This window comes from Octopus bimaculoides, chromosome 11 (assembly GCF_046866305.1).
Source record: "Octopus bimaculoides isolate indiv1 chromosome 11, ASM4686630v1, whole genome shotgun sequence".
NCBI lineage: Eukaryota > Metazoa > Mollusca > Cephalopoda > Octopoda > Octopodidae > Octopus > Octopus bimaculoides.
The window spans coordinates 36,479,522-36,497,021 of NC_142938.1; the positions used below are offsets into that span (position 1 = coordinate 36,479,522).

At 34.3% G+C, this 17,500-nt stretch overlaps 1 protein-coding gene across 1 annotated transcript in view; it reads left to right on the forward strand.

Annotated features, from left to right (window-relative positions):
* Positions 1–17,500, forward strand: part of LOC106876981 (ribosome quality control complex subunit NEMF) — a 119,267-nt gene that overhangs the window by 44,921 nt on the left and 56,846 nt on the right. The window contains exons 14-22 of the mRNA XM_089359819.1: positions 1,289–1,449; positions 2,625–2,723; positions 6,454–6,517; positions 7,592–7,680; positions 8,891–8,994; positions 9,464–9,526; positions 14,683–14,853; positions 16,808–16,866; positions 17,216–17,500. The exon at positions 17,216–17,500 is cut by the window's right edge and continues 44 nt beyond it. Of these exons, the coding sequence (XP_089215945.1) occupies positions 1,289–1,449; positions 2,625–2,723; positions 6,454–6,517; positions 7,592–7,680; positions 8,891–8,994; positions 9,464–9,526; positions 14,683–14,853; positions 16,808–16,866; positions 17,216–17,500 (1,095 nt within the window). The remainder of the gene's footprint in view (positions 1–1,288; positions 1,450–2,624; positions 2,724–6,453; positions 6,518–7,591; positions 7,681–8,890; positions 8,995–9,463; positions 9,527–14,682; positions 14,854–16,807; positions 16,867–17,215) is intronic.

Here is a 17,500-nt window from a genome sequence, read left to right on the forward strand (position 1 = left end):
GATATAGTATATCTCACACTTCCACGACCTGTTGTGATAAACGACCACATTAAAAGAGTAAACATCTACTGAGGAGATTAAAAAGGAAGCTACACGAATTTCCCTTACTCTTTCCGTCCTTCCTTCCTTCCTTCTCGCCTCTCACCCCACTCCATCTGTCCCTCGCTTTTCTTTCCCTTCCATTTTTGATTTCTCCATGTCATTGATTCTGAACCCTGGAACTCAAGATGTTTTCCATAAGGATGTACAGGTCTGACAGGACCAATCCTTGTTTAACATTGTCTCTCATACTGCAATGGAAGCATGGCTCTAAATTCTAGTGGAATGTAGCTTGTGCACCTATTTATGATATTCATGCACTTCTAGTTCATAGTCATTCAGGACTGTATTAAACAAGACTGATCTTGATCTCTGTATTGTGTCCTGTAGTATAAACTTGAACATGACATTACATTGTTGGGTAGCATTTCTGAAGTTACTGTGTAACATTGACTCTTTAGAAGTTGGACTCATCATCATTTATGATGATGATTATGAATATATTACTATAAATATATTATGGCAAAACAATACTTCTCGAGTATAGAAATTTCATTATCTATCATTTCATCCTAAGAATCGACTAAATTGTAGTGATTGGTTATGATGTCAGATATCTTTGAATAAGAGTTGCTTTTTCATATTGGCTAAAGTCATTCAACTAGAAAGTAAAACTAAATTAGTACAGTCAAAAACGTTATAAAAAGTGGAAATTTGGACAACATAAAAGCTGAGCAAGATTGTTTTATAATTTTAATTTCTTTTGATTCATATGATACAAAACAAGCAATTGGAATGCACAAAATAGCTTTCCTTTAGTTGGGGTGTCATAACTTGATAAAAACAGTATTAACTAGGTAATGTTTATATGATGACAGTTAAATGATGCTTGATATGTACTCCAAATATATTAAAACAGGAATACAAACAACTGCTTGGTCAGTAATTAACACTGAGATGGGCAGAGAATAATGAGCCTGTGTGTGGTTAGAAGTTACAGCACATAACCTGGTTATGAAGTAGAGCCTTCATCAATATTAATCTGGTTGCTAGTATATTGGTCATTTTGCATTATAAATGAAAAGTTAATCCACTTGTCATACTCAGATTTAAAACAGCATGTGTTTTGACTCACCTATGTGAGAGTATTGGTTAGTAGGCTTTACTAATCAACTGAAAATATTTGACTGAAATGTTAGATTCATTAAAATACTTTTGAATTAATTTGTTTCATTTGGAATCTTGTTAGGTTGATCAAGCCATAAGAGTTGTTCGGAGTGCTTTAGCCAATCAAATCAATTGGACAGAAATTTCTGAATTACTGAAACAGGCTCAACTGCAACAAGATCCAGTTGCTTGCTCCATTAAATCCCTAAAATTAGAAACTAATCACATCACCATGCATCTCAAGTGAGTATTTATGTTTCCTTGAAACCCTAATATTTAAATTTACTATTTTGGAGATACTAGCTGGCTAATTGTGAAGGTAAATGAAAATTTACAAATAAAAGGGTTGACAGTTCATGCCTTGTTGCTGGTATTGAACTGAGTTTTCAGTAAACACATGTAAATGCTTTTTGGATCAGTTCACCTAACTGTAATATAGGAACCATATAAGTGGAAGAGAATGGTACTGTATATTTTATACGTCTTTCATTAGGTTACTGTGTTGTGTTCATATTTTGTTATGGAATTATTGGAGAAGAAGATGCTATTAATAATTTTATTGCCAAGGCTTATTGATGACGTTACTCTCTTTAATGTTTTTGTGATTGTCTGTTTACTATTCTGGACTATAGTGATGCTTTTGTATTTTTTTAATGACTAAATGTTTGAATAATTTTCTTAAGAAATAATTTTTTTCTTTCATTTAATACATAAAAGAAAGGCCATATTTGATATTGCAATCCTCAAAAAGTTAGAGTGATCATGGCTGGGTTGTATTTGATCATATTTATGCTGGTTTAGGACTGACAACAACAACTTATACTGCAGATTTCAGTAGAACTCTGAAGTTGATTACTACTGGAATAGTTTAAAGGCATTAATCAGTTATTGCAAACATGGAGAGATACATTCTGCCTGGTTGTGATAATTTCTGTGAGGTAATATTCTTAATGGTATGGCATGAACAATAAGAAAGTAATGTGAAAATAGAGTTAGAACACAGTTAAATAAATAATGTTGACAAGCAACTGCAGATAACAATAAAGAAAAAAGGGTATGAAGTTGCAAATACAATGACCCCTATTTTCTATAAGTAAATATTTAAGCTTGTCAAAGCAGCTTACTCATTGTTCTATAAGGGATCTTGTGAGCCTTGAATGATGAAATGTTTGGGAACTATATCTTTTTATTTGACCTTGTATGCATTAATGACTTTTATAAAAATCTTACCTCATTTTAGAATTTCATGTTTTTCTTACTATGAACCCCATTGTCTAAAGCAAACAATGACTGTGCAGGGTTTGAACTGATGAGCAGATATTCAGTGGTTCAACATCATAACTTTACAGTCAATGTTTCCTTGGATAATAATAATATCTTAATAAATGCTGATGTTTTTATCTATTCTTACATTCCAGTGATCCTTATATTGATAGTGATGAAGAAGAGGATGAACAACCAAAGTCTCTGATGATTGACATTGATCTTGGTCTCAGTGCTTATGCCAATTCTAAAAAGTCAGTGTGTTATTTTTATTATTCATGAAACATTTTAGTTGCTTGCTCTGTTACTTTTAAATTCATTTAAAATTTAAATAGAAGAAATTTTCAATAAAAGAGAAGTGAAGTAAAAAAAAAAATCAATGCTATATAAATCTAATTACCATATTTAAAGTCAGGTAATGGATTGACAGAATTGTTAGAACATTAGAAAAAATACTTTGCAGTATTTGTCCTGGTTTTTCACTTTCTGAGTTCAAATCCTACCGTGGTCAGTTTTGCCTTTTATTCCTCCTGAGTTGATAAAATAAAGTACCAGTCAAGTACAGGGGTTAATGAAATTGATTAGCCCTTCTCCTTAAAATTGCTGGCCTTGTGCCTAAATCTGAATAATATTTAATTTATTAGTAAGAAGATAGTTATGACAGTGGAAAACTAGATTAATAAACTTGCTGTATTTAAAGAGTGTAGGTGATGGGTGTGCACATGAACGTGTGTGTATGTATGTGTGTGGTGTAGTGAGGTGAAGGAAGATGTGATGCTGGGCTGTTACTTGGCGTAATGTAGTGCACTATGTGTATATGTGCATATCTCTACATGTATATGTGTATATATCTGTACATATGTGCATATCTATACATGTGTGGGTGTATCTGCATGTGCGTATATCTGTACATGTGTGTATAAGTGTATGTAGGTTGGTACATGTGTATATGCCTATGTGTGTGTGTATTTGTGTACATATGTGTGTGTATTCCTGTATATGTTGGGTTGGACATGCTTGCATGTGTATATGTACTTGTGTGTGTATGTGTTCATATGCATCTGTGTGAGTGCATTGCTAGCCACTACACATTCTTTATTTTCTCTCCTTGTTTCTTTCTGTGTTCCTTTCTGTGGAAGAGTGTAGGCTTGAAACTTTAAAGACTTTTTCACTTCCTGAGCGTTAAACTAATACACCACCTTCTTTGTCTTTTGTTTTTTTGTGAATTCTCTCCTTAGATATGCATATAGGTATGTGTGCATATGGATGAATGTGTTATATGTATGTACGTGTGTGTGTGTGTGTGTGTGTATGTGTACATGTATGTGTAGACGTTTTTGTGTGCCTAGATTTGTTCATCTGTATGTGTGTGTTACATATATGTGTATATGTATGTGAGTTTGTACACACTTGTGTGTACATATACATGTGTATGCATATCTTTTAGCTTTTATCTTTTACTTGTTTCAGTTATTACAATGTAGCCATGCTGGGGTATCACCTTGAAGAATTTTAGTTGAATGAATTGACCCCAGTTATTTTTTGTTTTTTTAACTCTTCGTGGGCAGCAGGGTCCTTTGGGACCCCAGCAAATTTTAAAAGCAACTCTTATATTTTTTATTGAAATGACTTTATATCACATGACTTTAATGTCAATAGTTTATGTATACACATACAAATTTTGAGTAAAAATTTCCAGTCATATGGATGTTATAGCATAAAATATGGTCATTGGGGTCCAATTGGACCCCATTGGCCTTCTGTGAAATTATTTTTTTCTGTTCTCTTTTTAGATATTCTGATGAACTGTAGGTCAGTTTTCTTCGTATTTGTACTAGTATGAATCGATATACTAAATAATTTTGTCTAATTTTATATTTAGTGCTATATGTATAGTTTATAAAACTATAAAAAAAAATGTTGATTTCTTTCAATAAAGGTTTTTTTCAGTCAATAAATTATATTTTAATTCCCTTCCATTAAATGCTAATAATTACAAATATATACCTATAAAATGCTAAATTTCTTGTTCTGTATCATACACTCACGCATATATAGAAGATTAAATAAATATTACTTTATGGATAGTGCAGAAATGTGCAAAAATAAAAATGGGGTCCCTTTGTGTAATTCCAACCCTGCTGGCCCACGAAGGGTTAAAACTTGGTACTTATTCTGTTGGACTCTTTTGCTGAACCACTACATTACAGGGACAAACATACCATCACTGCTTGTCTAGTGGTAGTGATGATAGTGGAGGAAAAACACAGACACAAAGACACACAAGACACACATACATATGTGTATGTTGGTGGTGTGGTGTCAGTGTTGGTGGTAGTTGTGTTGTCAGTGATCGATTTTGGTGGTAGCAGTTTTGGTGGTGGTGGTGTCTGTAGAGGTGGGGATGGTGGTGTCTATTGTGGTAATGGATGTGGTGGTGGTGTTGATGATTGTAGCAGTAGAGTTGTGGTTGTATCGGTGTTAGGAGTTGAACTTTGCAGGTGCAGTCATACAGATATATTACGTGTAAATGATTCTCTGATAACAATTTAATAACTAGTTTGATAGTTGAGACGTCTTCATAATCTTTTTCAGAAACAACACACGCATGCACGTGCCAGTGTGGCACATTTTGTGACTTTCTATACTTTTGCTGCAATTATAGGAATGTTTGTTAGGTATTAATATATGTTATTCTGAAAATGGATGTACAACAAGTCTTTGGTGCTGTAAAAGTGTTAATAGTAAAGATTACAGATTAACAAAATTTGTTGTCTGTACTTGTGCTGGTTGATATTTTCTGTGATTTTCAGTAAGTTTGCATCAATGTCTAGTTTTCATATAATTTTTTTTCTTTTTATCCAAGTAAAACCTATAAAGAGAGCCTCTAAGACTGATTATTTGCAGTTTTACACTGAAAATAGCTAATCTTACTGGCTCTCTTTATCTTGAATTTTTATCTAAATTATGTTTCTCTTCAGGACAATATTTACATACATCAAATTTAATGAAGTAGCTTCAATTGTGACTTAATGATCTTGTATTATGGGATATTAATTAAAGAAAAGATGAGGTAACGGGGGAAGTTAACTTATTAAGATAACTATTCAAGAGAAATGAAGTCTGTGAGAAGGGGAAAATTTAGGTATGTTTTATTGCTGTTTGGATGATAGAGAGTTGATTCTGTTTCAACGCTCACCACAGCCAATTTGCAAGAAAATTTAGATGTTCGTTGACAGTCGAAGAAAACTATGACTTTGATGTAACTGCTTGTGGTACCTGAGGATCTTGAGTGCTTCTTCCTACATTACACCTTCAGTGCGTCCTTGCGAATATAGAAAACTACAGAAGTAGCAGTTTTTCATTGTCACAGATGTTCAGATACCTTAACTGCTGCAACTAAAAATTCACCAGTTTCATGGAGCCAAGATGTTTGCATCAGTTGCATGTGGTCTGATTTTAATTGAGAGGAACTTGTGTAACATCATCTACATTTTTGTTCCTCATCAGCTGAATTCAACAGCACAGAAATGTAGAGGTTGTGGAGACCCCTGGTACCCATATGACTATGAGATTGTTTGACCATAGGATGGAAGTCTGTCATGCCATAGTCTTACCCACAAACAGTGGGGGTTCGAATTTGGAGTTTTCCACCTCTAAGACATGTTCTGTGTGAAACTGGGAGTCCATCACTGCCAGTGGTCTTACAGCTTGTTTGATTACTATACTCTACTGTTAGATAGCCATTGACCCTGTGCTGGCTACAGCTGATCATTTGGCATGTCTTTGTCCTGGGTTTCTAGCAGCCTTCCTCACTAACCTAGTAAGCTGGGAATGTCAGTTTGGCCACCAATGACCAGAGCATACCAGTAGCACACACTAAAATATTATTTTAATAGTGCAAGTTTACTAATTGTATCATTATTGTATCATATTTCATGAACATAATCAGTTGAATTGTATTACATTTCCCTATATTTTAAGGTATTTTGATAATAAGAGGCAAGCTGCCAAAAAGGAACAGAAAACCATTCATGCTTCTGCTAAAGTAAGACATTTTTTTTTTAACCTTTTATTTTCATGTTTTATTGTTGTTTCACTCTAGGTTGCTTTTGACACCTCAGTTATTTCTTGAGCCTTTTTCATTGACCTATCTCTTGTTTTATATTTGCTGTCATCCCCATTTTATTGTCAGTTTTCCCTTATTGGCCTGGAATATAAGTGTCTCATATGTGAGCAACACCAAATATTCTTAGTAGGATCCAGCCTTTCCTTTGAAAGTTTTGCTTTATTATTCATGCTGCAAATACTTTCTACTACCATTTCATGTCATGCTTTGCTTTTAATGCAAAATGTATCATCTTTGCAACTGTTTTTTCTTCACACATCAACTGATATATTTCAGGCTCAGCAACTTTCTCAAATCATGTACTCTTATAAAACGAACCAGGCAAAAGTTAGAGCTCTCCAATCTGCATTCACTTCCCACAAAGTACTCTTTCTACACATTTTTCATATAGACTATCATTTCAAACAATAAAACCTCCTATTAAATGGTTTCTATATGTTTATTTATAATTACAGTTAGCCCACAATAGCATTGTTGGTTACAGATCATAGTAGGTTAATCACTGGTTCAATGCATTTTTGATGGAAACAGTGATGAGTGAGTTTTTTAAATTTGGAACTGGGGAAAATAACACAAACAACTTGACTCACAGAGCATTGGATTTCCAGTTTCCTTGCTGTTGCTGACATTATGTGGTTTTGTATAGAAATGAAAGATGTGTGCATGCATGCATACATATTTATATATGGCAGCTATGGTGAAAGATACTTATCTAAGTGCCATGCAAGGGTATTGGAATCCAAACCATGTAGTATTGAAGTGAACTTTTTAACCACTCCTACTTGAGAGAGAGAGAGAGAGAGAGAGAGAGAGAGAGATTAAAATGTAATATTTTAACATTTTTAATACTTTTTGTTTTTGTTGATGTTGTTCAGCAAATCAGATGTAATTTAGTAAATTCTTTAGTCTGTAGAGAGTGTGTATTGTGTATTCTTTTTTTGCAACATTAGATATTGAAGCAAATAAATGATAGTGTGTATTTGGTTGATTTAGGCTTTGAAATCTGCTGAGAGGAAGACAAAGGAAACATTAAAAGATGTTGCTACAGCAGCTACAATTAACAAAGCACGTAAAACACATTGGTAAGTGGATGGATGAACACTATTTTAATATTATTCCGTTTATGTACAGAGTGTAATTCAGAATACTGCTTTTGGTTTGATTGTTGAAACTTCCCTTTTCATTATTTATTCTTTATAATGTTTACTATTTGGACCCTTTAATGGGTTTTTGTTCACTTTTGTTTCTAGAAACATTGCTTCCCCTTTAGAGGTGTGACTTCTAACATTGCTTGAAAATAATTCTCATTTAGGACCTGTTTAAATTTAAGAATTATTAACTTTACATACATATGGGTAACCTTTGGGCTTGAGGATTCAGTTGACAGAGAATTATACATAAAAAACAAACAAAAAAGCCTCAGGAATAATTGAAACTTTCATCTTCTGAATCGATTGATAAAAAAAATTGTCAAAAATATCATATACATGCAATCATACAAATAATTTATTAAAACAAATTTATATTTAAACAGATAATGAACAAGCAAAACATTTGGCAACATTCTAGAATGTTTGATTTTTAATATAAGCATAGTGCAGAGTAGTTATAAGAAACATGTTTAATCTCTTACAGCTGTTTCAAGAATAGCTAAGCATTTGGATCATATGTTATTGAGTAAAGAAAGCAAAGTATTCTGTCATCGGAGAGAGGGAAAGAGATGTAAGAAAATATTGAAATGAAGAATATCCTTAATTGAAGATATTAATAGCTACCAGTTCTTCAAGAAACCAAGGAATATCCAGGGTGAAAGATAGATGTGTTTGATATTTTCATGTTCTAAGAGTTAATAAAATCCTAGGTAAAAGATAATGTCAGCAGTTCTATAGGTAAAGCTTCAAGGAGAATTCCTGGCAAAAGATAATAGAATTTACTAGTTCCATTATCCTTTGCCATGAATTTTTTTGTATACATGCAAAATCATTCATTTACAATGTTGAGTGCTGCAGAAAAAGAGAGGTTACCTTCCATTCAACCAAGTTTATTATCCAGTTTTGATATTCTTAGTTTGAATATTCCCATAGTTTGGAATGAGTTATTCTTTGCTAGATTAACTTACCTTGAATACACCACAAGTAAATGGACTCTCCTTTGGTGCCATATTGTTCTAATGATATCTAAGGTTCATCAAACAGTATCTGCATTTCAATTTCTGTCATTTTATCTTTGTTGTTTAAAGTTTGCATTTTTCTTTTTCATTGTGAAAGCATATGTAATGCATTTATCTTAAAGGTTTGAAAAGTTCCTTTGGTTTATCAGTTCTGAGAATTATGTTGTTGTTGGAGGTAGAGATCAGCAACAGAATGAGATTTTAGTGAAGAAATATTTAAGGCCAGGTTTGTTCTCTTTTTATGTTCTGTTACTGTTTGCCAATTTTCATAATTATATATATAGTTGAAGACATCAAAAATTTTACCATTAGCCTTAATAACAATGAGGTTAAGATTTGGATATTTACTATATGAATTTATTCATTTCTAGAGCAGTTGTGTAGGATTACAGGTTACAGCATATATTTCTGCTAGTGTCAGTGTCACTGATTCCACTCTTGAAGATCATTGAGAAGCAAGAACAATTTTTCTGAAAAATAAAACCAACCTGTTTAAACATGGTGAAATAACTATAAATAGAAATAGCAAAACAGCTAAAATAGAAAGATAATATATGTCTTGGTAGACCATGTTTAGTTTTGTGTATCCATAATCCAAGCAAACTATAGAATATATATTTTACTTTTTATTTTCTGAAATATGGTTTTACTGTTTTCTTTTATTTCTTTTATTTTATTTATTTTTTCTTGTTTAGGAGATCTCTATGTCCATGCAGACCTTCATGGTGCTAGCAGTGTTGTTATCAAGAATCACACAGGTATAAAATCTTAACTAAAACAGCATTTCTCCTTTGTTTTCTGAATTGATGATTTCTTTGTCTTAAAAATGGTGGGATTAGAATCACTGTCCAGAAGTGGAAGTTTATTAGGTGGAGTTTTTGAACCTAGACTTTAGTACCAATGCTTAGACAATAGTCATGGGATGAAAGTTCATCAAATTAAATCCTGGTCCGGTTTCATATAAGCAGTGTTCTGTGTTTAGTATCTAACCATAAGTTTTATTCATAAAAGTAACATGGAACATAGGTACATATGTGGGTGTGTGTGGTGAAGAAGTCCATTTCCCCATCATGTAGTTTTGGGTTCTGTCCCACTGTGCAGTGCTTTGGGCAAGTGTCTTCAACTGTAGCCCCAAGGTGACCAAAGTCTTGTGGGTGAATTTGGATGACTGAAACTGAAAGAAACTCATTGCATGCATGCACATGTGTGTGTGTGTATGTTTGTGTGTGTGTGTGTGTGTGTGTGTAGGCACAGGAGTGACTGTGTGGTAAGAAGCTTGCTTCCCAACCACATGGTTCCGGGTTCAGTCCCACTGTGTGGCACCTTGGGCAAGTGTCTTCTACTGTAGCCTTGGGCCGACCAAAGCCTTGTGAGTGGATTTGGTAGACGGAAACTGAAAGAAGCCCATTGTATATATATATATATATATGTGTATGTATTTGTGTGTCTGTGTTTGTCTCACCACCATTGCTTGACAACCAATGTTGGTGTGTTTACATCCCCGTAATCTAGTGGTTCAGCAAAAGAGACTGATAAAATAAGTACTAGGCTTACAAAGAATAAGTCCTGGAGGCAGTTTGTTCGACTAAAGGCGGTGGTCCAGCATGGCCACAGTCAAATTACTGAAACCAGTAAAAGAAGAAAAAGAATATGTTTATGAATTTGTCTTGCAAGATTCCTGATGTGAAATTGTGTGTTGAAACAGATATTGTTATATTTCAGGATGGTCATTTTTTTTTTCCTGCCAAATAAACACACACACTATATAGTTGTTCTTAACTTGTTTATTATTGTTCTTATTTTATCGTATGTCCATTGTCTGGAAATCTTTCATCACACATCTGTAACCTCTTCAGCAACTCTTCCATCTCATGTGTCCCCTCCTGTCCTTTGTAGTCCATTCTAAGCAAAAAAAAAATGACCATCCTGAAATATAACAATATATATATATATATATATATATAAAACAATTGCAGCGTGGAAGTTGTTTATAAGCCATTTAAAATAACACACAAAAGCCGTCAGATTCACTTCAACATTTAAATATAAATATAAATAAATATATATATATATATATATATATATATATATATATATATATATATATAGAGGCATGGTTGAATGGTAAGAAGCTTGCTTCCCAACCACATAGTCCCAGGTTCAGTCCCACTGCTTGGCACCTTTTGGGCAAGTGTCTTCTTCTCTAGCCTTGGGCCAACCAATGCCTTGTGAATGAATTTGATAGACAGACACTGAAAGAAACCTATCGTATATATATATATATATATATATGTTTACTTATGTATGTGTGTATATATATATATATATATATATATATATGCGGGTGGCACATAAATTGCACCATTTTGAGCGTGGCCGTTGCCAGTACCGCCTGACTGGCCTTCGTGCGGGTGACACGTAAAAGCACCCACTACACTCTCTGAGTGGTTGGCGTTAGGAAGGGCATCCAGCTGTAGAAACTCTGCCAAATCAGATTGGAGCCTGGTGTAGCCATCTGGTTTCACCAGTACTCAGTCAAATCGTCCAACCCATGCTAGCATGGAAAGCGGACGTTAAACGAAGATGATGATGATGATATATATATAAGAGACCAAAGTGTACGTATGCCACTATATTTTTATATATAGAAAATACAAAAATGAGACAAGAACACAAAACATCAGACAGACGATACAAAGAAAACAAGGATGGGTCATTCGGAGTTTTATATCTAAATTTTGTACGACTCTATTATTCTTTCTATTCTTTCATTCTTTCCTTCTTTCTATCAGCCCCTTCACACTTTGTTCATTCCACTCTTCTTTCTTTTGTTCTTTCTCTCTCACATTTCCTGGTCTTCTTTTCATGCTCACCTTCCCTCTTTCACCTCACTCTGTCCCTTTCATTTTTTTCTCGCTCCTTAATTCTTCTATCCTTCTGCCTCTACCTTTCTCTCTTCTCTCCCCACGTGACTGGTGTTCGGCCAAGCCTGGTCTTTCTTTCTTGGTTCGACTACCATCTATGCAACATCTATATTCCTCCCTGTGCCTGTCAAATCTTATGTCCCTGCTGGAATAAATTAAGCTGGCATGTGAGGAATCACATGCCAGCTTAATTTAATTTGTCCTTAGTCAAAAGACACCCCATTATTATGTCCTGTTATTTGTATTTGTGTACCGTTTCTCTGTTTTTTTTTCCCGTCCTTGTTTTCATATACATTTGATGCTTTCTTCCAAGGAATCTAGTGCTCTTAGCCTAGTTTTTCCTTGGGGCTGGCCAGATTGGAGCAATCTCGTGTATAACCAGCCGAAATTGCAAAGATAATCTGGAACTCGACTGAGGAAAGAGAACTGCAAATAACCCATCCTTGTTTTCTTTGTATCGTCTGCCTGGATGTTTTGTTGTCCTTTTTTTGTATCACCTAACTGTCTGGATGTTTTGCGTTCTTGTCCCATTTTTGTATTTTATATATATATGTGTGTGTATGTATTTGTGTTTGTCCCCTGCTTGACAACTGTTGTTGGTGTGTTTACATCCCTGTAACCTAATGGTTCAGCAAAAGTGACTGATAGAATAAGTACTAGGTTTAAGAAATAAGTCCTGGGGTTGATTTGTTCGACAAAATCTCTTCAAGGTGGTGGTCCAGCATGGCCACAGTCAAATGGCTGAAACAAATAAAAGAAAATATATAGATATATATTCAGTACCAAGCAGTGTTTAGGCATTAGTGAATTTTGAAATATGTCAGAAACATATTTTAATTAACCTAAAGTTTGCTTATGCCTGAACATTGCTTGGTACTAATACTGTTGAATTTCTCCTGACTTGGCAGTCTAATAGTGGAACTCAGTCAATCATCATCATCATCATCATCATCGTTTAACGTCCGCTTTCCATGCTAGCATGGGTTGGACGATTTGACTGAGGACTGGTGAAACCGGATGGCAACACCAGGCTCCAATCTAATTTGGCAGAGTTTCTACAGCTGGATGCCCTTCCTAACGCCAACCACTCAGAGAGTGTAGTCAATGTGGTTTACTATGTTTTAGTTAAAGCTATGGCTTTAAATCTGCCCAGTATTTCTTCGGTATTTACCTTTGATAATAACTCTCTTCAGTATTTACCTCTGATAATAGCTAAAGAGATAGACATGCTGTGTCTGGAAATCTAACAGAGGACAGCATGGGGTAGATATAGTATTTTTACACCTTTTACCATAAGAGAGAATACTTTATCCACAGTAACTGTAGTGAATTTACATTTGCAAGAGAAAAGGGTTACTTGCATGTAGGTGGAGTTGTAGAACAGATTATGTGATGAGATGAGTTATGACTTGGGTGGAGGTGGTTTGCAGGTTACTTGCTCTGAGGAGCAGAAACTATTTTCTCTGCTCTCCATAGAATATGGAAAAGTCAGAATGAAGAGAACCACATATATGGAGGTTTGGTTGTGTTGGTGAGTGGGTCTTTGCCAATTAGGCAGATGGGCTTCTTTTGGATGTGGTCTTTATGTATACCAGCAGCATTCTCTCAGACATAGGAGCATAAATTACAGAAAGTCAATTAATATTGGAAACTGAAGTATTGGGTTGGCAACTAAGTTCCCACGGTTTTTTTAAATTTAAATTTTTTGAAAGGTTTAATAAAAAAAAAACAACTAATTAATCAATAATGTATTCACCCTTGTTGTTTACAACTTCTTCCCAACGTTCAACAAGATTTTCACTACCTCGTTTTTAGAAATCACCTGATTTCGACTCGAAAACTTGATCCAACCAAGCTCTCAATTCTGCATCAGTATTGAACGAAACTCCATGCATAGCATTTGAAAGAGATCGAAAGCGGTGGAAATCCGTTGGTGCCAAATCAGGAGAGTACGGCGGATGTGGCAGCACTTCCCAGCCATGCGTTTGAATGGCTTCCTTGGTCATATTGGCGATATGAGGGTGGGCATTGTCCTGCAGCAGAACTCCATGCTGCCGATTAGGTCTTTTCCCTTGAATAGCCATGTTTAGTCGTTCCATCTGTTGAACATAGAGTTCTGTGTTGACCGTTTGGTTCTGTTCAAGCAATTCATAATGGATAATCCCTTCCCAGTCCCACCATACGCACAACATTGTTTTACGTGGATGAAGATCTTCTTTCACACACGGTGTCGCTTCTTGACCAGAGCTAAGCCATTCCTTATGCTGTTTCATATTGATGTACAGGCACCATTTTTCATCGCCAGTAATGATTCAGTAAAGAAATCATTGCTTGTGTCCATGAGTTGAGTGGTGACAAGCAAGCAAACCAGCGAAGATTGTGGCTTGTTGATTTTTGTTGTTGTCACTTAAAGCATGCAGAACTCATGCTCCATACTTCTGAACCTTTCCCATCGAGTGAAGATGCTTCTCTATAGCAGTGTGGGAGCATTTCATTTTCTCTGCCAGTTCCCTTGTCGTTTGATGAGAATTTTCGTGCAAAAGTTGGTTTAATCGCTCTTCATCGAATTCAACTGGACGGCCAGAACGAGGTGCGTCTTTGAGGTCAAAATTTCCATTTTTGAACTTGGCATACCAACCACGAGCGGTTCCTTCAGCTATGGCACCCTCTCCATACACAGCACAAATGTTGTGAGCAGCTCTTGCGGCCTTAGAACCTTGATTAAAAGCAAAAAGAAGGAGGTGTTGAAAATGCTCGTTTTTCTTAACTTGACATTCCAAAATAAACAAAAATTAACTAAATTAACTAGAAAAAATAAAGATTCCAAAATGATTCAAAAATAGAATTCTCTAGAAAAATAGATTCCAAAATTTAAAAACGCAATAAATTCCAAAATTTTAAAAAACGGCAGGAACTTAGTTGCCAACCCAATATTTCCTTGAATCATAAAATAAATTATGTACATGCATTGAATTTCTTTGTTCACCTAGTGAAACCTGTTCCCCCGAAAACACTAAATGAAGCTGGAAGCATGGCTATATGTAATAGTGCTGCTTGGGATGCCAAAGTCATCACAAGTGCTTGGTGGGTGTACCATGACCAAGTTTCAAAGACTGCACCTACTGGAGAATACCTTACAACGGGTAGTTTTATGATTAGAGGTGAGTAAATGTTTACAAATGAAATTTTCATGTTTTTACTTGTTAAAGTACATGAGAGTCAATGATTAAAGGTTAGTGGATACAAATTTTTCTTTATCACACAACAATTCTCTGAGATGGTGATAAAATTGATTGATTTGATCCCTTAATTTATCAAATTTGAACACTTTGAAAATAAATAAACCAAAACATTTCTATGGCAAGGCACTATTGCCCATTTTGCTTCAGTTTTATATGTAAGTTGTCTGTTGGAAAATCTTGATCAACTGAGATTATCCAAGTAATTAGTAGAGAAAAAATCTCTCCGGGCATGGAGGTGGTTTAATTGCTGAAATTAAACAAGATTATTTCAATCTGCAAAGTCTGTGTTGACCCTCTAATTTCCATCAAATCTTATTTTGAAATTATCTCCCTTGTTTATATTAAAAAATAGATTAAAAAAATCTTAGGAGTTTTTATTTATTAGTTGCTTGGGTAATCTTGTTTGATTAAAGTATGTCAATTCATTATATTATCTCTCACATTAGTGTTAGAATACAGAATACTGCTTCAGGTATTTTTTACCCCTTAGTCATATTGATACAACCTATCTGTTTTAACACTGACTTTATCACTTTTACAATAGAATTGTTCCTCAACCAAACCAATATTTCTTTTCATCTTCAAGAGATCATAAGGTAGTACAAAGGTTGATTCTACCAATAATATCATTTCCTATACAGTATTAGCCTCATGCCCAGGGAAAAGAAATTGGATTTGTTTTATAAATTTTGGATGTTGTTAGACTTGATCAAACATCTGTAGTTAGAGGCATTCCAAATAGTCTGTATTTGTATTTCTTCAGGCATTATGTATTTAAGACTACATTATTCTTTGAGTTCTTCTTTTTAAAAGAGTAGTATTTAATTCGAAAATTTGGCTGCTATATAACAGGACTAAGTGCTTTGCAGCATAAAATAGAACATTTCATAGTTTCTGAAACAGAATGAAGCTCATTGACTGTGTGGTTGACTGTTAGACTATTAACTGCATAATACAAGGTCAAGCACTGTCTGCACATAATCTAGTTTTAGAATACTTATTGTTGTGATTTTTGTGTCACCTGTTTATTCACTCATTTGTATAGACCTGAGGGTTACAGTGTGTTTTTAGAATTTCACATATTTGTAACAACTGAAAATAATTTATGCCTGCAATTGAACTTTTATTGATCAAATAATAATGTCTTGACTGTATATTGCAGTATTCTTTTTAATTGTGAAACAAAAATGAGATTATAGAGTTTGTTTGATTACCTCAAAAAGAATTATTTTCTGTATTCATATCAACTTCTATTCACTTGTGAATGTTGATACAATTTGATGATCTTTTTTTCTGTATTCATTTGTTGTTTTGTGTGTGAGTGGGTGATTTAATAGAGTCTGTTGCTTTTACCAGCTGATCAGTGAATAATATTAAATTCTACTGTGTCCTTCGCTAAGATATTTAACTTTGAATAATTTTTAGTTCATTTAGCTGTGGAAGTACCACTTATTTCTGTAAACTGAGAGGGACACCTAAATGTGTTGTTAACAAATGTTATTGTTGTTTAACATCAGGTCAGCTCTGACCCAGAAGACTTATGTTCAAAGGCATTCCAGCTTTGAAAATTCTATATTTTTTCTGAGACACTATATATCCAGTATTATATTGGCCAATGTGTCCTTTGTTTTTAAGACTATTTTAGCAAAAATTGACATATTGAATGTTCATGCAGAGGTGGTTTGTTAACTAGTAATGCTATAGATAAAAACTGTGACAGAAACTGTTCTTTTCTCTCAAATATTTAACAGTTGTGATAAGCTCCAGTAAACTGCAGACCTCTTGCTAGTGGTAGAAAATAAAATGGTGTTAGTTCTTATTATTCAGAGATCATGAATTTCTATTTTTTTCTTTTGCTTTTTGTTTCATTCAGGAAAAAAGAATTATCTCCCGCCATCATATCTTGTCTATGGGTTTGGTTTGCTCTTCAAAGTGAGTAATTCAGTGTAGTTCTTTTCTTTTTTCTTTCTTTGCAAATTATTTCAGCACATGAGCTATGTTGGTTATCTTTGTACATTTACTGGACCTGTATGACTTTGTACATGTGTATTTATGTTTGCTTAGGTTTGTATGTCTGATTGTAGAGGGGGAGAACTTCAATTTTCCTCCTTTTGTGCCTATTTTCTTTCCATTGTTTTTTTCCATTTACCATTTCACAATTTCTATTTCTATTGTTTATCTTAAATCTTTCCTTCTTAGATTTTCTTCCTAATCATACTGTTCTTATTCTATTTCCCATTATGTCTTTTTCTATTTAAATCTAATTTTCTTCTTTCTTCAGCTAGAGGAAGGTAGTGTGTTTCGTCATGCAGGAGAACGAAAGGTGCGGGAAGTTGAAGAGGAGGATATGATTGAAATGACTGAATCAGATGCTGACAAAATAGCTTCAATGGATGACTCTTCACAGAATGAAAGCAGTGAAGATGAAACTAATGCTGATCAAGAGCAAGTCAAAGTTCAGAAGAAAAGTAGTGATGATGTTGATGCAGAATCTATTTCAATGTCTAAAATTAATAAGGACAATAAAAGCAAGTCTGTTCATTGGAGTAAAGAGACTGAGGAAGCA